The sequence below is a fragment of the Dipteris shenzhenensis genome, chromosome 9, assembly GCF_047967505.1.
Source record: "Dipteris shenzhenensis isolate YYH24624 ecotype China chromosome 9, Dip_SZ_1.0, whole genome shotgun sequence".
Classification (NCBI taxonomy): Eukaryota; Viridiplantae; Streptophyta; class Polypodiopsida; order Gleicheniales; family Dipteridaceae; genus Dipteris; species Dipteris shenzhenensis.
The window spans coordinates 52,392,930-52,414,901 of record NC_141604.1 but is presented as its reverse complement, the minus strand read 5'-3'; the positions used below and the strand labels follow the sequence as shown (position 1 = coordinate 52,414,901).

Genomic DNA, 21,972 nt, shown 5'->3' with positions numbered 1-21,972 from the left:
TCCCTTAAATGGGGAGCTCAACATTACATAAGTAGAAGATCTTAGTATATGACAAGTATACATTGTAGTCTATACAATGAGTTTGTAGACAATCAAAGAAAGATTGCTGCAGAGAGTGTTTGAAAAAGGGGAAAGTGGAAAAAGTAGGATCATCAAAGACTATGATTTCGATCCTTCCATAGAGTTCAGAGTGCCTAGTAACGAACCCAAGTGAAGAACAACTCAAAACACTGTTTGCATGGGTGAATCCTAAAAAGCTAGAAATGCTTCCCAAGGTAGCACCAGGAAATCTAGCTTTCAAATGCTGCCGAAGAAGACCCAAGAAATCACAGGTGTGTGGATAATGCCGAAGGAGATGAGGCACAGATTCCCGTGCATCCAAACATCTGAGACAAACAACTGCTGCAATATATCTTCGTGCCAAGAGTTGGCCATACATAAGAACCCCGAGCATTATCCGCCACAATCACTTGCCACCACAAGAAAATCTACTACCAAAGAGGAACTTTGGAAGTCCAAAGCTGCCGCAATCTCTTCCTCCACCACTTTGCCGGGCGATTTATGCGCCAGAGTTGATTTGCTTTACCTAAAGCCCAAGATGGTGGCAGCAAAACTTTATACAAGGAAGATACCGTAACGTGAGAAAGCCTCAAGGGATGGGATGATGAGCCTGGGGAATGAAGAGTCCAATCATCAAACCTATCTTGAAGCTTAAGTGGTGGTACTAGCAGAAAAAGCTGAAGCATATGAACAATCTTTTGCCACAGAGGACGACAATGCATGCCCAAACCATATTGTCTGGCAGCCAAAGGAAAAGAAATCATGGTTCCATCATCATGAATTGCATCAGTCACAGAGGAGATTCCTTTGAAACTATTAAAGTGGAACGTTTGGGTTCCTGCAGAGCCAATGGGGGGCCAAAGACCTTTAACCAATGTAAACTTTCAGCCCATAAAGAATTGCCTTGCAAGGACTTGCGGCCATGCCATTCCAAGTGGGAAAGGATATGCTTCCAATCAAATAACGTTTTGAAAACCAAGGGACAGCCTTTGATCCTACGATCAATACAGCCAAGGAGAAAACCCCATTGAGTTGGTTGCCAATGACCAAAAGTAGAGGTGTTGATTTGCAAAAGCAAGTAACGAATCATGGCAGCCCAAGGTTGATCTCTTTGCAGAAATTGCAGCATCATTTGCCCCTTATGAGCAAGGATATGCACATGAATGTTGAGAATATTTAAACCCCCATGCATCTTTGGCGAACAGAGACGTTGCACTGAAAGCAATCACAAATTTTTCCGGACATGTTTGGATTGCCAAAAAGTTTCCATAATGGCTGACATAAAGCATGTAAGATCTCCCTTGCTGAAAAGGCAGATAAAACTGAATGTATGCCACCAAAATAGACTGAACTATCCTAGGGCGAACATGCAACGTCCCCGTTGCTAATTTCCAGCATTCAAGCTTTTTCTTCAATTTTGCAAGTACCCCAATTATTTTGTTGGCGATGAGTAATTATCCAACCCAAAGGGTAAGCAAGATGGCTAACTAAGTAGGCGGGACAATTTCCCACGGCCATAAAAGACGGCGCCAGTCTTTAGAATGCAATGGTAACATTTTAGACTTTTGAAAATTCACATGTATACCAACAGCCAAGCCATATAATGATAGAGCATGCGTGAGGGAATAAAGATCACTCTCAGTATTCTTTGGAATAAAAAAAGGATAATCAGCATATGCTTGTGCAACCATAGTGCGACTTCCATGAATTTCCAATCCATGCAACATGTTTGTTGCCACGAGATGATCCATGTATTGAAGCCTTGGATGCATGGCTATCGCATACAACAGTGCACTAATTGGACATCCCTGGAAAACCGAACAATGGAGAGTCCAATTTTCAGAAAGATCATCAGGCAATATATAGGCACTTTTACTGTCATTGTACAACTAGTAAATAACATACTGCGTTTTTGTGCCAAATCCCAAAGCATGCATGGTCTGTGCGATGAAATCCCATTGAACTGTGTCAAAGGCCTTGGCAATGTCAACTTGCAACAATAGCACATTCTGCTTAGTGTATTTTGCATATTCTATCCCAACGTACCATCGAGTCATTAAAGTTGACTTGATAGAGGTGCGCATGCAAATGGAAGAGGAAAAGCGACACTGGCATCCATTTAGTTAAGCCTAGATATAGAACTAGTTTTTCAGACCTCTTTGCATATGAGTATTGGTGCCATGGTCTACTTTTGTAGGGCTTTCATAGAACTTAGAGTTTTTTTTAAATTAGTGATGCCTCCATCCCTCACAATAGGTGGTTCACCTAGCAAGGCAGCACGGTGGTGAGCAGTGGGCAGACTTTCCCACATCAATCCTGGTTGAGCATCTCACTGGTAAGGAAGTTACAAATTGGGACAAATTGCAGGTCACCATTGTGAATGCTATACCAGCCTCGGAATTCTAGGTGGTGGCAGATGGGGGGTGGTTGATTACCACGTGCTTGCCGGACCATATGTATTATGTGCAGCAGGGGGCAATGGACAATGGATTCACCCTACATAGCACCATGATGGTGTTCATAGACTTGAGCAGGTGATTGTAATAGGGTTTGGTGCCTCGAGTTTGTTGCAACCAAAGCCATTAATGGTTAGTTAACAAGTCTTTCTTCATTGCAGGTTTCTCTTGCAACCTTCCCACGGGAGGGGGATGGGTCATTGACACATTTGCAAGCACATGCAACATGGCCCGTGCGTGCGCAGAGCTAGGGAGACATTATGTCTCTCTTGAACGAGATGATGTCATGTTTCTTGCTTGCTTGAAGCCCTTGGAGAACCCTCACCCAAATGCCAAAAAGAGGGATTGAGACTATGAAGGGAGCTTTGTTTTTGTGAACTCTTGTAGTTAGTGGAGCTTGTGACCACTTACATTTATTGTTGTAGTGCAATGTATGTGGAGCTGATGACCCATTGCATTTATTATTGTGGAGCTTATGACCACTTATATTTATCATTGTGGAGCTTTGACTGATTATTGTGGATGTTATAACCGATTATGTTATTATTTAGTGGAGCTTATGACCGCTTACATTTATTATTGTGAAGCAATGTGTGTAGGCTCTAAATCCTATTTTAATTTTAATTGTATCATGCCTTCATACTTAGAAAAGAAGATGCTGTGATGAAAAACATTATGCTTGTTTAAGGGAGCTACATAGATTACTTTTTGGTTTTGGAATGAAATATTGGGGGCCTTAAAATATGTTTCTTTATTTAACGTAACATTCCAGTTTATACACTTGTGATATGCTTGCGATGAACAAACCCATATTGAGCAGGATGGAGACCATCATGCAAGTATCCTTTCATGCGATCAACCACCATTTTTGTTATGATCTTGTAAATAGCTGGCATGAGAGTGATACGTCTCCAATTAGCCAATGATTCACATCTCTCTCTCTCTCTCTCTCTCTTCCTTCCAGACTATCACACACACACACACACACACAGAGGGACACACACTTTTTTTTTGGTGAAAGCCATGATTGTTTATATAACAAGAAAAGCCACCTCAAAGCGAGGAGCTAGAAATTACATCAGCTGAAAATCTCTGTATATGCTAAATATACATCATGATTGATGTAGCGAGTCTGCAAGTAGTAAAAAAGAGATTGTTGCAGAGAACGCTTAAAGAAAGCAAACAAAGAAAATGTTGAGTCACCAAAGACTTTACAATTCCTGTTTATCCACAAAGTACAAAGTGCCTAATAACGAACCCAAACAAAGAAAAGATCAAACTCGTGAGTGCGCGGATGAAAACCAAAGAGCCATAAGAATTCACCAAAAGCAGGAGTCGGGAATCTCGTTCTCAACCACTGTCGAAGAAAATCCAGGAACTCACGGGAGGACGGGCAAAACCAGTATAAATGAAGCATAGTCTCTTGAGAAGCCAAACATTTGCGACATTCAACACACACACACTTTTTTAGTAATATCCAGTGCAGTGTATTTATATGCTCATAAATTTACAAGATGGGAAGTCTCCAAAATGGAGAGTATCCCAAAGATCAGAAACATAAAAAGAAAAGCTCTATGCAAGAAGCATCTATATCACGCTCATGGCAGGCATCATATAAGGATTGCCGCAATGAGGCTTGGAAAGATTCATATGACTTGTGAATCTGCCGACCCAAGTATGCCAAATTATGCTCACTCCAGATTGTCCAAAGAGCCCAATATCTCACCCAAGAGAGGTGAGTATTGAGACAAAGACCTCATAAATCTACCAAATAGCCAAAAATGTTTTCCAAATCTGTGACTCGGGAAACGGAGCCGAAGATGATCTGAAATTCTCCCGAGGAGGTTCCTAGAACACGGGCAGTGCCAAAGCAAATGAGGGATAGTCTCTGAAGGAGCTAAACATCTTAAACATGTGGATGGTGCAATGCGACGTTTGGCAAATGTGACTCCCACTGACATGTGCCTGTCATGCATCTCCAAAGAAAAAGTCTTTGTTTCAAAGGCATTTTACACTTCCATAATATCCGGAGATTCTTCCATCACCATGAGAGGGGCTTCCTGATATGCCACAGAGTATTAGCATATTGCTGAATCCATGGAGCAAACTGAAGAAGCCTGTAGGCTTTGATGGAGGTCAAGGCAGTCAGAGGAACAGGATGAGAGCATGTAGCAGAGGGTTGCAATTGCCAATCCATAAGCCTGTCTGTGTCAGCCACAGGAGGAACTGGTAGAAAAGGATGTAACAAATCAGCAATTTTCTTCCATATCGACCTACGGTGCATTCCCAATGCATAGGAAGCAGTGGCTTGAGGAAAAGATAAGACATAGCCCTGATTATTTACCACATCATGTATGTATCTAATTCCCAATTTCATGAGATTGTATGCCCGAACAGGTTCCTGTAAAGCGAGTGGAATGTCAAAGATGGCACTCCAATGAATACTTTCTTTCCTCATTGAGTTTGTCCCCGAGCAATTATCAGGAGCCCATTTGACCTTAGAAAGTACTTGTTTCCAGTCAAGTATCAGAGCAGTAGAGAAAGGACAGCCAGGTATCTTCCCTACAAATCTCCCAATGACAACCTCCCAATGATCAGTAGTCGAATGACCATAAGTAGAAGTCCTCATGTTGACACACATGGATGCTATCATACAAGTCCATGGCTGTTGTTGGCGGAAAAAAGTATGGAGCATAGTCGCCTTCCTTGCAAGTACATGATATCTTATATTGAGGACATTAAGTCCACCATGCATCCTAGGAGAGCACACCATTTCCATCTTCATCACTCTCAATGCTTTCACAATAGTTTTTGTCCTCCATAACATCTCCATAGCTTGAGACATAAAGGCTGAAATATCTCTGGAGGACCAATGCAGCAAAGGCAAAAGGAACTGGACATAGGACATTACAATGGACTGTACTATTCTGAGCCTGACATGAAGTGGCCAAGTAGAAAATTTCCAGTATTCCAGTTTATGTTGAAGTCTTTGGAAGATCCATTTTAACTGCTGCTTCCTGGTGATATGCCATCCTATAGGATATCCCAAATGCCTGACTACATCTTTGGAATGCACCACCTGACCTGGCCAGAGAATAGAATGCCAGTCACATTGTTTTAGGGGAAGCAATTTAGATTTGTCAAAATTGACATGGAATCCCGCTTGCAATCCATACAATGATAGAGTGGTCATAAGCATGTGAACTTCCCGGGGAGAATTCTGTGGCATAAAGAAGGAATCATCAGCATATGCTTGTGCCAAGAAAGATGCAGTCCCAGGGATTTTAAGACCAGTCATCTATCCTGTGTTTGTAAGATGATCAAGATACATTAAGAGGGGATGGGTCGCAGTGGCATAGAAGAGAGCACTAAGAGGGCAGCCCTGTCTAACTGATCTACCCAATGTCCGTGACCGAGATAGATGACCCCCAAGAATGCACTGAGAAGTAGAGCCAGAATAAAGCCAGTAAACTGCATTTGCTATCTTTCAACACACACACACACACACACACACACACACATGCACTTTTTTTTTTTTGGGTGAAATCTTTGATTGATTATATTATATGAGTAGCAACCTCAAAACAAGGTGCTACAATCACATCAACTGAAAATTTCAATATATGCCAAAAAGACCTCATGATCCATGCAGCGGGTCTACAAGCAATGAAAGAAAGATTGCTGCAGAGAACGCCTACAAAAGCCAAACAGAGAGAAAGTAGGATCACCAAAGACTTTGCCATTCCTATATGTCCATAAAGTCGATAGTGTCGAGTAGTGAACCCAAACGAAGAAAAGATGAAACTCCGGTCTGGATGGATAAAACCCAAATAGCTAAAAGAACTTCCCAAAAGGAATAGATGGGAATCTTGCTCGTAGGCGCTGTCGAAGTAGATAAAAAAACTCACGAGAGCACGGTTAATGCCAAAACAAGCGAGGCACAGTCTCCGAAGAAGCAGAACATTTGTGGCGAAGTGCAAGAGCAATGTGTCGATGAGCTAATAGCTGTCCAGATGGAAACACTCCCAAAAGAACTGGCCAAAAGAAAACCTGTTGCCGAAGCGGTACTTATAGGCTCAAAGTTGCTATTATCTTTTCCTCCACCACTTGGCTGGGCGATGTATTCTCCAAACAGAATCACCTCTCTCTGAAACCCAAGGTTGATGCAAAAGGATTTTATATAATGCAGGTACAGTAATCTGAGATAGCCTCGAAGGACGAGAAGAGGATCTTGGAGAAGTCAAAGTCCAATCTTCCAGCCGGTCCTGGAGTTCCAAAGGAGGAATCAGAACAAAAGGCGAAAGCATAGAAGTAATTTATCGCCACAAAGGACGATAATGAGAGCCCAATCCATATGTAGTGCCTGCCAGAGAAAAGGGGAGCATAGTACCAGCATCATCTATAACATCAGCAACCGAGGTGATGCCTTTAAACGAGACAAAGTAGGAACGTCGAGGTTCCTGTAAAGCCAAGGGAGGTTGAAAGACTTTCGACCAGTGAATGCTTTCAGCTCTCAAAGAATTTCCAAGCAAAGATTGCCGTCCATTCCATTCCAGATGAAAAAGAACATGTTCCCAGTCAAGAAGCAAGTGGGAGACAAAAGGGAAGCTAGGCAAAGTGCCATCAGTGCAGCCAAAAAACAAATCCCATTGATCGAGTTGCCAATGACCAAAGGTTGAAATACTGATATGAGTGACCAGAGTCCTAATCATAAGAGCCCAAGGCTGATCACCTTGCAGAAATTGCAGCAACATTTTCCCCTTGTGGGCAAGAATATGCACATGAATATCGGTGATGTTCAATCCACCATGCATCGTGGGAGAACAAATGTGATGCATCGAAAGCAGCCTGAGACTTTTTCTGCCATGTTTGGATCGCTAGAAGATTTCTATAAAAAGACAGACATGAAAGATGTAAGATCTGCCTTAGTGAACATGATCAATGGCAAGTAAAATTGAATATATGCCACAAGGATGGATTGTACTATTGGAAGACGAACGTGCAAAGGCCAGGTTGCGAGTTTCCAATACTCAAGCTTTTTCCGAAGCTTAGCCAAAACCCAATCAGTTTGTTGTCGGTGAGTGAGTTTCCACCCCAAAGGGTAACCAAGATGACGAACAAACTGAGTGGGTGGAATGATATCCCCGGGCCATAATAGACTATGCTAGTCTTTGGAATGTAAAGAGAGCAGGCTAGACTTCTGAAAATTAACATGAAGACCAGCTGCGAAACCATAAACAGAGAGGGCTTGCATCAAGGCACGAAGATCATGGGGCGTATTCTTCGGGGTAAAGAAAGAATCATCAGCATAAGCTTGAGCAACCATGCTGCGATTAGCGTCCAATTCCAAGCCATGAAGTGATCCTGTAGCCACAAGATGATCAATATATTGCAGCATAGGATGAGTAGCAATGGCATACAGTAAAGCACCGAGAGGGCATCCCTGGCGGACCGAACAATGAAGAGTCCACTCATAAGAGATATCCCTAGAAAGAATGCAAGCCGCATTGCTATCTTTGTAAAGCCAATAATAACTTCCTGCATTTTTGGTCCAAACCCCAAAGCTCGCATAGTTTGCGAGATGAAATCCCATTGAACTGTGTCAAAGGATTTTGCAATATCTACGTGCAAGAGTAGAGCATCCTGCTACATGTATTTGGCATATTCATTCCCAATATAGGCATTGGCAATGTTATCTGTGATATGGCGACGTGGAAACAAAGCCATATTGGGAGGGATGCAACCCATCATGCAAATAACCTTTAATCCGATCAACCACCATTTTGGCAATGATCTTGTAAATGACTGGCATGAGCGTGATTGGCCTCCAATCACCAGGTGAATCACATAGCTGCTTCTTTGGAATCAGTTTGAGAAGACTCTTTTTCCATGACACAGGCATCTGCTGATTTTGCCATGCAGTATTTACCATTTGGAGCAAGGTGAATTTAAGAAGATCCTAGAATGCAAGAAAGAATTCAACAGTGAGACCATCCCATCCTGGAGATTTCCATCTGCCATAGGATCTCAGTGCATCAGACAATTCCCTTTCAATGAAGGATGTTCAAGTTCCAGAGCCTGAGCATCAGACAGAATTGGATGAACATGCTGCAAAAGAAGCTGACGTGTAGACACGACCCGAGGAGAAAAAGTATCCACATGCCCAAAATGAGTGGAGAAGTGCTGCACACAAATCAACAAGCTTTGAACGATATGTTGACCAAGAACCATCAGGCATCTGTATCTGACATATATTGGCAGTCTGTCTTTTGTAGTGTAAACTCTTTAAAAATTGCTTGGAAGAGCATCCTTTATGCAAAAAATCCCGTTGTCTAGATGGTGTTTCCCATTTAGCAAGCTTTCTGCGATCATTGGATTGAAGAGAGAATTGATCCTGACATAAGAGCATGCTTTCCTCTGAAGACAAAGGGCGAAGATGAGCAAGCTTAGTCAAACTCTGACAAGTAAATTTGGCATGTGCTACAGTCTCCCTTGTGGCTTGCATATAGGGTTTGCCATAATCTCGAATAACTGCTTGCATCCGAGCAACAAAAGCCTGCTAAGCATAATCCAATGTGTATCTCACGAGAGAGAGGCTGAATAGCATCAAAGACCAAGGCTTTAAAGTCAGCATGCTCCAGATAACTATTATTAATTAGCAAAAGCCTTCGGCAAGGCAATCTGTTAGTGGGAAATTCATGTAAGGAAAGCCTCAACCAAAGAGGAGCATGATCCGAATGTGTGAGAGCATGATCAACCCGAATTTGACAAGTAAAGGCATCACAATGGTGTGAATCAACCTGATACCATTTGTCCAAGCATGTGTGATAAGAAGATTGAGCATTATGCTGAAAGGTATAGCTCGGAAGCATGGGGTGTGATTCCTTCCAGAGATCAACTAGGCGCAACTGAAGCAAAAAATCAGACCATGCATGTGTTTCAGATGCCAACATATGAGTGTGGCCTGAGGTGTTGTCGCCCGATAGAGGCGTATTATTAAAGTCACCACAAATGAAGGCATGTTGTCGCCATGGATAGCTATGCATGGCAGCCTAGATCAAAGCTTTATCATGAGAAGATTGGGGGAAATAAACCGATGCAAATACAAAAATTTCCCCTTGAACAAGGCATTGAACAATAATCCATCTACCATGGCGATCATTGAGAGCCACAACAGGTTGAAAGGCGTGCTGTACCAAAAAAGCCACACCAGAAAAGGAGTGCTCTCCAGCATAGAAGATATCATAACCAGCAAAATGGCCTATCTGACCAGCATACATATGCTGATTATGCTCTTGCAAAGCAACTATATCAGGCTGCAATTGCCTGATATACATCCAGAGCAGTTTCCATTTGCGACCATCACACATTCCCTATACATTGAGAGTAACACACTTCAGATGATCAAGCATATTTACAGTTATGGGACTGGTATGTACAGCAACTAATGGGCTGTCTATGTCTGCATTTCCACGTCAATGTCCGGGCCTCTGCCCTGGGATGAAGCATCAGCCTGAGGAGAGGACAAAAGTGCAGCAACTTCTTCAGGAAACAAGGTCCGATTTGCAGTCACAGCAGCCCAGGTCAAGCCAACATTAGAGTTTTCAGCAGGTGTTTTCGCATGAGAGGATGCACCACTCCAAGTCCGAGAAGGCAAAGGTCGCCTGGGGGAGATTACTTTGCGAGGAGTTTGCCATCCATCAGTCAAAAAATTTTCCCCCTTCCCCTGAGGTGGAGAGGACAAAGGCACAGGAAAAGAAGCATTATCATTTGAGACAGCCGGGGCTTTGCCTTTGTCTTGAACAGAGAAAAACTATTTGACCCCTTTGTTTTTGACCACAGAAGAGGCATTTGCATTCTTATTCAAAGGCTGAACCATTTCGGCTTGCACTGGCATCCATGGAGCTCGGGAAGGGCATTGTGAAGCCATGTGCTCAAATTGCTTGCATTCAAAGCAAGCACCTGCAAACAGCCCCCACTTGAGCTTGTAAAAGGCACTCCCTATGGAAACATTATTCACAGTAACCGAATATGAAGCTGGAGTGGGATGGAGTGGATACTAACCGAATATGAAGCTGGAGTGGGATGATCTGTATCCCACAAAATGCAGAAGCAATTCGAATTTCCATTGGGTCGTGGTGGACATACCACCTTACCGAGGGAAGCTGCAATTTTAGGTAGAAGAGAAGACAAGCATTGAGAAAAATCCACAACTTCTACCCAAACAGGGCAATGATGCCGAATCAATGCCTGATAATCCCGGGTGGGAGACCAGGGAAGGAGATGGACCATCTGCTGCCCATAGAAGAGAGGAGAGTGCTCAAGCAAAACCTGGTGGTGCTCCTCATCAGCCATGATGATCTCAAAAAAGCCCCTCGTTGCATAATGAACTTTTTTGACATAAGAACCACCTAGGCATCCGTCCTGGGAAGAAAATTATAATGGCATGCTTTGCATACTCCTTATTTGGATCAAAGATATCATCTACTTCCACCATAATGCCAGTGGTGGGAAGTGGATCTTTCCAACCTTTGCGGATGTCTTCAAACCCTTCATGTATAACCTGATAAACAAGCTGAGCCTCAACAAAGTCATGAAGGGAATCATCTGAATCCATCATTTGTTTTTGTTTCTTGTTGGAAAACGACTTGTCTTTGTGAAAGGTTTTCTCATAGGAATAATCCGCCATTCGAGTCAAGGAAAAGGCTTGGAAGCAGCAAAGTTTTACGAAACCACAACAGGTACAACATCAGAGCAGAATCTGTACGGACAACAGTACGGACGAATTTGTACAAAAATCTGATAGTATGGATTCTCAAACAGTACGTATTTTTTGATTGTACGGATGAAACTGTATGGAATTTCTGACTGTATGGACAAAACTGTACGGATTTTTCTGGCTGTACAGAATTTCTGGCTCTACGGAAAAAAATCGTACGGAATTTCTGGCTGTACGGACAAAATCGTACGGAAATTTGACAGTACAATTAAAAAAAAAAAACAGTACAAAATTTTTTTCCCCGGATTTTATCACAGAGCATACGGACACAAAACGGGCATCAAACGGAACTTTGAGGGCGTCAAACTGAGGGAGAAACAAGCAGCTGCAGCATGGGAGCACAAGGGCTAGCACGGGATCTCTCTCTTACACCGAAAAATGACACAGACCCCCTCTCTACATGTGTTCACACACTCACTCATGTGATCACCACACACACAACACACACGCGCGCACACATTGAAATCCATGCAACTTTATATTACAAGAAGGCAGTTCCCAAGGAGGGAACTTGCAATTACAGCATCACAAGAAATCAGTATTGGACAAGTAAACATTGGAATCTATCTGTCGAACACACATACAATTGTGGAAAGATTGCCTAAGTGACATCTGGAATTATTGAATTGTGGAAAAAGTCAGATCTCCAAAAACACTATGATTTTTGTCTTTCCACAAAGTCCAGAGTCCCCATTATCGAACCCAAGTGAAGAAAAGATCAAATCCTTTCCTCCGTGGATGTGGCCCATTGGGGGTGGGAGGCCAGTGCTCAAAGCATGAGTGGTCAACTATGAAAGTAAGTGACGTATCATAGCAGCCTAAGGCTGATTACCGTGCATAGATTCCAGCATCATCTTGAATTTCAAAATATTTAGGTTGCCGTGCTCTTTGGCAAACAGAGGTGCTCTATAGATCTAATACTCTTATGGCCATGCTTCGAGCGCCAAAAAGTCTCCATAAGAGTAGACATGGAAATGCAATATCTTTCTTACCAAACATCATCAAAGTTAAGAAGAATTGTGTGTAGGCAACCAAGATTGATTGTACAGTACGAAGTCGAACATGCAACGGCCAAGTAGCTAAGTTACAATCTTGTAGCTTCTTTTTAAGCCTTGCAAGCACCCAATCCATTTGTTGGTGGCTAATAATCATGCATCCCAGACAATAACCAAGATGACGAACAATCTAATTGGGCATCACAATTCCCCAAGGCCAAAGAAGGGAATGCCAGTTAGCATGCAAAGGTAGAAGCTTTGATTTTTGAAAGTTCACCTGCAAGCCACAATCCAATATATACAATGGTAAAGCACTCATGAGTTGTGAGAGCCCTTCTCATTATTTGTTGGAGTGAAGAAGGAATCATCAGCATAAGCTTGTGCAATTATGGGCTTTCTTCCTTGTATCTCCAAACCATGCAAGGCATCAATATCCACAAGATAATCTATATATTGAAGCATTGGATGTGTAGCTATCCCATAAAACAGTGCACTAATAGGGCATCCATGTCTGACCACTGAACAATATAGGGCCCACTGATCATAAATGTCCCACGACAAAATGAAGGTAGCTTTACTATCACAGTACATCCAATAATAACATGCTGCATTGTATCCTCATAACCCAAACATTGCATGGTCTGGGAGACAAAGTCCCATTGTTTAGTATCAAATGCTTTGGCAATGTCTACCTGCAACAAAAGTACATCCTATTGAGTATACTGGGTACATTCTATCCTAGCATAGGCATTAGCAACATTATCCGTGATATGTCGACGAGGTATGAAGCCATATTGGGTAGGAGTAAACCACTCATGTGGGAAACTTTTAATGCGAGCGACCACCATCTTGGCAACCGCCTTATAAATGACTAGGATGAGCGTAATGGGTCTCCTATCAGCAAATGATTCATAGAGATGCTTCTTTGGGAGCAACTCAACCAAAGCCTTCTTCCAAGCATCATGTATTTGGTGATTTTTCCAAGCATAATTAATCACATGTAGCTAAACAGGCTTGAGAGCATCTTGCTATGCAAGACAACTCCACAGGAAGCCCATCCCAACCAGGACGCTTCTATTTATCACATGATTTTATTGCGTTAGTGAGCTCCTTTTCTTTGAAAGGTGCCTCAAGTTGTAGGGCCTAGGCAATGGGAGAGACATGTTGTAACAGCTCTTGTCGTGCCAAACAACACACACACACATGCATGCATTGAAAATACCTTTATATTCAGGTTTCAAAAGGTTGCTTTTTCTTTTTGTTTTGTTTGAATTGCCGAAAAATGCATGTCGTCATCAAATGCATGGAAATTGTTGCATAAGTAGCTTCCTTTGGATGTGGTACTATAAGTGTGAACTAAGGTAGGTGTCAAGATACCAGGGATTTTTTTTAGTATCATACGAGTTTACACCAGTGTGTGCTTTCTCTTTGGTCTTCTGACGACATGCATCTAAAGTTATATCAATGAAAACAGGCACATCAAAGACCTGGTCACACAGAACAAAGGCAGTTTCATTTTGGAGCTACAACAGCGAGCAATTGAGTTTGCGTCAATTCTTGCAAAGCATGCAAATCTGAAGTATGTTCCCCCCTTTGTTTTTGCTCTTTGCGCTCGCGCGTGAGAGAGAGAGAGAGAGAGAGAGAGAGAGAGAGAGAGAGAGAGAGAGAGATTTTATTAAAGTCTTAAGTGCATAGTTCCGAGTATCCCATGAGATCCCCTACTTTGTGCATTGTTATTATGGTGGTCGTACTCCAAGCGGGAGGGGGGACTGTAAAGTTGACACAAAGGTTGGGGGACCCATCAAGTACTCCACTGTACTTGTTGTTTCCTACCATGCCGGAAATAAGTGAGTCCTCTCATCTTTGAAGGACACTATATATGGTCAGGTTGTCTACTGCTTACTATATATGGTCAGGTTGTCTACTGCTTCCATCTCCAATAGATGTCGTCCATACCTTTCCACATGTGGTGTATCCTCTGAGTGCCTCACTATTCCAAGATCTATTGGATCCATCGTTGGTACTCTAAGGGGCTCCGATCCAAGGTCTAGTAGGCCCACCTATCTGGTTCCCGTACATGCATTGAAGTCACCTAGGAGGAGGGTCCCCCCCTGTCTAGAGAACCTCATGATATCATCGTGTATTGTCTCATATAGGCTGTGGTCCTACATGGTGACCTCATGTGCATAGATGATGTATCCGGAGGAAAGTAGCATATTGCAATAAAAATCGGCTGTATATCAAGTAATTAATTTGTATACACGTGTAACACATGCTCCTGCTTTTGCATATAGATATGAGCAGTCTTAGATGCGATCTAAAGAGAACTTCTCCATCTCCAAAGCCTCGTATCCATTTATCTCTACATATCTCCCTCATGTGACTGACTCCAATGTGTATCCTGTCATTGTGGGTAGCCCCCTCTTTGGACTCTTTTATGTCTAAGCATAGAAGGCAAAATTTGTGTCAGTGTAGGTCTTTGAAAACCTTGGTGCCATAATAGTTTGACATAGCCAATCCTGTTCCAAAGAGAGAAGAAAGGAAAGAAAGTTGTATTAATGTCTTTGAGAGGCGTGGCTGGCCTATAAGACAAAGTACAATAAGAAGAGTAACTCATACAAGCCAACTATGGGCTGAGGCAAGGTCTCGCTAGTGCCCTTGCTAAGTGCTATACTAAGAAACTCAAGAATTAGAATTGGACTCAAAACTCAATATCAAAAATAAAAAACTCAGAATCTTGAGAGAGCAGGAGATGTGATCGATTATCAACGCTTTGATCTTGGTGACATGGCAGCCCTTCTGCGGGACATGAAGATGTCTTGTATCTGTTTATGTTAGGTGGAACGCTTGTTGCGGTGGGAGGTGAGGTCTTCATGATCCTTGTATCTGGTTGGCCATACCAAGAGTGACATATGGATTTAGACTATCCCCCTATGATTAGAGCTGAGATAGGTTGGACCTCCATCATGTGTGCTCTGGTCAACCTTTGCTCTTTGCATGGTCTCTGTCCCCCCTTGGCTCCACAACTCCACGTCGTTTCCCGCTAATCCACTATGTCCTCCTATCTGCTCGCTCCTCCTCCTCCACTCCATTGTGTCCTAGACTGACTCAAACATGTAGAAGTCTATGACATATCACTATGTTTAGTCTAGCTCTGTTCCCTGTGTCACCATTACCTCCTGCTGTTTGATCTGTCTTTGCTACATCTCGATCATGTAGAGACCAATGCAAAGCTCACCATGAAAGTAGATCAGCTGAGAAAGGGGCCGAAAGCCTTGTCCCTCTTAAAAATGGCAGTGTTATCATCTGCGGACCTCATAGTAGACTGGGCACGTACAGATTAAGTGATCCTCTGTCTCCATCTCCAATGTGCATAGCTTGTAGATTCGTTGCTCTCTAGATTTGCGTGTGGCTCTTCGTGTCTTGATCCTTAGTTGGTGAGACAAGACCCATAACTTCCCAATGGGAATCCTTAGTGCATGTGAGACTCGTTTGTGCTCCAGGTACTAGGGTCTGGTAATCAGACTGTCCTGTGATACTCTCAAGAAATGATAAACACTCCATCCTTTGTACTCCTTTGTGCTTCAAGTACTGGGGATTCGATAATCACTCTAGTCTTTGAAATGATCATGATAGAATTGACCTTTGGGAACCGTTGGTCCCCCCCCCCCCCCCCCCCCCCCCAAAAAAAAAAAAAAAAAAGGTAAAAAAACAAAAATAAAAATCCATGACAAATAGAGCTAGAGTAGATCCAAATGTGTGATATGGTTGATCTCATCTCATAGGACCAAGGGAGATAGGGCATGCAAACTACATTGAAAAGGGGAGAGTCGATCGATCTAAATACCTTGATTGGCAAATTGTCTAGATATACGTGTGTACCAAGCCATGCTAACCTCTCTATCTGCTAGCTGTGTGGATGACTCTAGTGCCAATCTCGATATCCTTCAACGAGCCCAAATCCTATGAAGATATATCACTGTTTGAAAAATAGCATCGATTTGGAGTAGTGTCATTGTAAACTTTGCCTGTACTATTTGATGAGGGATTGAGGGCTTACTTTGAATAATCCGAGATCCCATAGTCACCTGTAGCCTTTCAAATCTCCTCCAATTGGTTGTCAAATCTCCTCCAATTGGTTGTCAAGAGATCACTCCTCCAGCAAGGTGTTGCATACATGTTTTTCGGCCTCATTAGCGTATCAACTGGCACCCGTTCATCAGGGATTGCTAGAAGTGTGCTTGGTAACTTTGTTGCTCTAGTTGGTCCAATGCTCCCTGACCTCTTGTAAGTCGCCCTGGCATCGTGAAAAACTGGTTCCATGAAGACCATGCCTAGGTAAGCGTAGGATTGCATGATCTCCAAGAGCTCACCTCGGTAATTGAAGCTATGTTGATGTAGTATTGCCTATGAGGTGTTTAAAATCATGACCTTGGTCTCACGAAGGTTGACTGTCAAGTCTCTATCCTTGCAAAACATCTTTAGGGCCTATAAATGTCTCTGTAATCCTGCTTGCTGAGCAGAATATGAGGACAAGGTCAATGAAGGTTGAGATCTCAACAATGTAGAGCCCAAAGAGAGAGCGCATCATTGCTTCACTGTGATCATGCTCTCAGTCCAACTCCTAGGGCACATACTCTCCCTTTGACTCACTCATAAAGACTCATTACCCCCAAATTATGACTTGCGTCAATTTAGCAAGCCTCTTGGGGTGTCCACTCTCCCTCTGACTGATGCATCGCCCCCGAAATTATGACTCATAAGATTTGCAGTTCCTAAAATGTCCTAATTGTGTGAGAATGTGGGACTGTGTGAAAGGCCTTTCAAAAGTCTACAAAGCAAGCGTAGACTTTATGGGATCTCGATCTGGCCTCCTCCAGGATGGTCCGTAGAGTGAAGATGTGGTCTAGAGTAAAGTACTATGTCCGCAATCCATCCTCTCCCAAAGTGTCATGAGGACATGAAATTTTGGGACTTTTGATTGCGACTCCAGCCTTTGGGATGCGAGGGTCTGGCCATGGGGCGGGACTTGGGGAATTAAAATTTCTAGTGGGCCCTTGGAAATAGTGAATGTGCGCATAGTTACTAAGGCAATTAATTCCTAGGGCCAAAGTTTGCAACAGGGGGGCCAAAAGAGTGGTGCAATTAAAAACTGCTTTTAGGGGCCAAAAGAGTGGTGCAATTAAAAAACACTGCTTTTTGGAGCCTAGGGCTTTAAAAGGGGGAGGGAGCCCTTCTTTTGGATGTAGTTGGCCAAATCAATTTCAGAGGAGCTAGATCATCAGTTTGGAGCTTTCAGAGCCTGCCAGGGAAATTCGTTTTTACCCAGGGGCCAGTTTCAGGTGATCTAGAGCCTGCCAGGGAAATTCGTTTTTACCCAGGGGCCAGTTTTAGGTGATCCAGAGCCTGCCAGGGAAGTTCGTTTTTACCTAGGGGCCAGTTTCAGGTGATCTAGGGCCTGCCAGGAAATTCGTTTTTACCCAGGGGCCAGTTCCAGGTGATCTAGGGCCTGCCAGAGCAAATCGCAATTGATCCAGGAGCCTATTGTAGGTGGCGATTTCTACCAAGGTGTCTGTTCGAGTTTGCGATTTGCTTTTGGGCTCTTCCAGGCTGTTCCAAGTGCTTGCAATTGGTTCTAGGGCTGTTCCAGGAGTTGTGGACCTAACCAAGCTGCTCTGGGTGAACTGCAACTTACTTTTTTTAGGCTTTCAGTCTTTGCAGGAGATTTATACCTGATTTTTTGGGAGCTTTCTGGGTGTTGTGGCTGGTTTTGGTATCTTTCTAGGCGTGGGTGTTCTATTCTAGGCTGCTTATGGGCTGTGCCAGGGCGGAATCAGCTCATTTCCGCAGGATGTAGGGTTTTCCAGCCAGGGTGACCTTTCTTCTTTGGATTCCGGGTAGAAGAAGGCTTGTCTTTGCCTGTTTTTGCTGTTTCTTGATTGGCTGCTGGCTAGTTATTGTGTTTGGGTTTCTTTCCTCGCGAAGAAGGGTTGGCTTATGTTGTTGGGCAGTGGCCAAGGAGGCTATAGATTGAAGAAACTCGTTGGGAAGTGTTTGGTTGTTTGATTGCACCAGAGTTGAGCTGTTCAGGGCTTTGTCTTGCAGTTGTTCAGCCGTGTTTGGTTGGTTGGGCACTTGGATGTGCGATTGCAAGAGTGGTTCAGACAGTGGATGCTATTGGGGTCTCTGTTGCATACTTTGGTTGGCTGAGGATATAGGATTGTCTAGTGATTGGATGCTGTTCACCGTTTGAAATTGAGCAGGGAATTACAGGGTGGGCTGGACGGGGAGTCTGCGGGCGTTGGTTTGCCTGTGGTGCAGCTTCCCAGAGATCTTTGTAATCAGTCGCTTGGCTTCAAATGAATGTTAAATAAATACCGCAAGGGGCACCAACGTTTGGGGCCAGTCGGTGTCTTGTCTCTGAGTAGGAGCGCTCTAGCTCCCCTGTGATTTGTTTAGTGGAGCATATTTACTTGTCTATTTACTATGTATGCTGTATTTAAGTGGATCCTACCACCCTTTACGTTGTTGAGGCTGGTATCAGTGGTTCCATTGCCGGGATCCACCTAACTTCTTTAGGAGGGGAGCCTGTGGTTGGCTTGGTGCAAGTCCAGCAGACTAGGTGAAGAAGACAGCATACTATTCAGTAAATATGTCACACAGGGAGAGATGTGCGAGCCTTACTGAGGAGGAAGAGCAGATGTCTCTGTCTCTTGGTGGTGACTAGGATGCAGGAGAGGACACCCAGCATGTTGCAGAGCATCAGGATGATCGGACAGGTGAGGAGGATGTGGAACTATTCAAGGCACAGATGCAGAGTTTCATGAGGGCTTTCACGCAGTTAACACAGGATCCTCGGTTCCAGAAGATAATGAACTTAGATGTACAGCCGAAGAAAAGGAAGCCTGACGATGGGGATAGGGATGTTGAAGCTAACAAGCGACCACATGTCACTTTTCAGGATCAGCCCTCTGAAATCCCCTATGGTCAGCAGCAGCAGTCTAACACGATTCCGGGACCAACTCAAGGTAATAATTTTCAGTCCATGGTTTCCGGACAGCAAGGAGTTTTGGCAAACCCGGTTCAGCCAGGTTATTTTGGTGGTGGGTCAGTGTTTCAGGCTATGGTCAGCCCTCAAGCCCAATTTTCAGGTATGCTTGCTAGTCAAACAGTTGCGTTTCAGCCTAATTTACAGCCCACGGGACAGAACATGATGTATGCAAATGTTGGATCAGCCCCAGGGATGCAAACAGGTATGCCTAACGCAGCAACAGGCAACCTTGCTATTGGGAAATAGGCAAAATTCGGGTGCTGGTTTGAATAGTATAGCTTTTCCTAATGCTGGTAGTGTGGGGGATAGAGTGAGTGCTGCTGTCCCGTTTGCCCAGGCACCTGTTTATGATAATTTGGCACCTCAGGGAAAGTTGAAGGACTTTAAAGAGGCAGGTGCAGCCATGAAATTTGAGACATTTAGTGGGGTGCATGACAAACTCAAGGCCTTGACTTTTTTTGCAGTAGTTCGATGCAGCTTACACAGGAGGGAATCTCACAGAGTCATCTAAGATACACCGGGCTGCAAGTTTTCTAAAGGGGAATACACTCCACCACTATGCTTATGCAGAGCACCGCACCAAACACGTGGGTAGCTTTCAAGCAGGTGTTTTCAACTGACCGTTAGCTCCTATCGGCTTGTTCCTTTCACTGAGCAGGTTGAGAAATATTGTTGCGGGTTGCCTAAGGAGTTGACAGACTACTGCACGAAGACTCAAGTATCCAATATGTCTTAGTTTATCGAGAATGCTAGTACGGCATATGCTTTGATGCAAGGGAGGACTTCTGGGTTCAAAGGTGGACAAAGGCAGGAATCTAAGAATGGATCTCGCGGGGATAAGTCCGATAGAAAAGCTAATCGCCAAAAGGATGAATGTAATCGTTTGCCTCCAGAGGAACGAAGCGCTTTATATGAAGCTGGTAAATGTTTTATTTGCAAAGAGGAGGGACTCGGGAGATTGTCCCAACCGTAAGAGGAAGGAGCCGGCTAGTGACACGGATGAGCCACGGAATGTTACGAAGGGCAAGAGTTCCTGATTCCATAGTGGGTTGTTTACGGCTGGTTTTGTATAGCACTGTATACAGGTACTTGTAAAAAGAATCTTGTATGGCAGAGTCTCATCATCCAGAATCGGATGTCAAAAAGAGTGGCTATAGGGTTTGCAGGATGGTGTTTTCCGTGCTACTTTTGGATTCTCTTCTGTCATGAGGTTTCGACAAAATGAGATTGCTATTTTTGTCATGAGGTTTCGAAAAAAATAAGAATGCTATTTTTGCCATGAGGTATCGGTAAAATATGCATGTTATTCTTGTCATGAGGATTCGACAAGATGGGAATGCTCTTTTTTGTCATGTGGTTTCGACAAAAAGAGGATGGATTCCCCTAGACCTTGGTTCCGGAATGCGCAATTCCTGGAAGTGGTCTATGTTGTGCATTGCTGCCCGCAATGTACGTGGTGTACTAGTCACACTCGGTGTACTAGTCGCTTGGTTTGCAATGCTATACGTATTTGTTGGTGATCTGTTGGCGGCATGGTTGGCTGTCCACTCAGATCTGGATTTGATATCTCAGGTACTTCGGATGTTCATGATGTACTACTAGTGTGGGTCTGAAGAGATGGCCATAGGTGGGTAAAGCATGCATGAACTGTCCCTGGGAAGTATAGTCTGAGTATCTATGTGCATGCATTAAGTGTTTACATATGCTCATGATGTACCATTGGCAGTGGGTCCTTAGGCATGGCCATACGTAAGGTGGAGTACGACTGTATCCCCGTCTCAGTGGCTTGTCCCCCTTCTTCTCAGCCCTCCCCCACGGAATGGGAAGGGCTCTTCTTCCCTATTAGTAGCTTCCAAACTTCAACTTGAGCGCCCTCTTTTGAGAGACTTTTGGAGATTGGGGCCTTGAAATTACCTAGAGATCTCGGACTCTTATCCTCTACCACTGATGATATCTCCAACACCCCCCTTCATAGCAAAGACTGTGAGACCCAACATGCAAAGAGTAGACCGATCCCCCCTCCACCGCAATATTGCAAAGAGCAAGTCCAACTATCCAACACCTTCCATTTGATAGTGACTTCTCAGTCAGCTTGCGACTAGCAAGGGAAAACCATCACTTGTTATCCCTCCTTACTCTGAACTGGGTGGTCAATACCATCAACCAAAGTAAAAGACAATACATTCATTTTTCAGGGACAACCTAGGACAGAGTACCTCTTATTGACTCCAAATACATTCACTTTAGAGGGACAACTCAAGGCTGAGAACCTTTATTTGACTTAAGACAAACACACATAGCATAGGGGCCTAGAAAGCCCAACCCCGGTCAAATGGAATCCCCGCGAAGCTGTGCTGTAGCTCTGCATGTATCTCCTCCGGGGGCTCTTCAGGTTCAGCTTGGTCTTCAGCTAGAAGATTGGCATGATGCTTCTCTTGTTCCTGTGCTTTCTTCTTGAGGCAATGGGCTTAAATGTGTCCTTTCCTCTTGCAAAACCTGCAAATAATGTTCTTGTTGATCTTCCATTTGTTTGTGGAAGCACATGCATGATGAACAAGAGAGGCAAGAGCAGTTTCCTTATTGCGACGGTCCTTCTCAATGAGGAGTGCCACCATATCATCAAACGTGGTA

General features: G+C 43.7%; 1 protein-coding gene across 2 annotated transcripts in view; it reads left to right on the top strand.

Annotated features, from left to right (window-relative positions):
* The window catches only part of LOC147898820 (AP-1 complex subunit gamma-2-like), a 127,047-nt gene that overhangs the window by 82,553 nt on the left and 22,522 nt on the right, over nucleotides 1-21,972 (top strand). For both annotated transcript variants that reach the window (XM_087378800.1, XM_087378801.1), the window contains exon 13: nucleotides 13,765-13,869. In XM_087378800.1, the coding sequence (XP_087234926.1) occupies nucleotides 13,765-13,869 (105 nt within the window). The remainder of the gene's footprint in view (nucleotides 1-13,764; nucleotides 13,870-21,972) is intronic.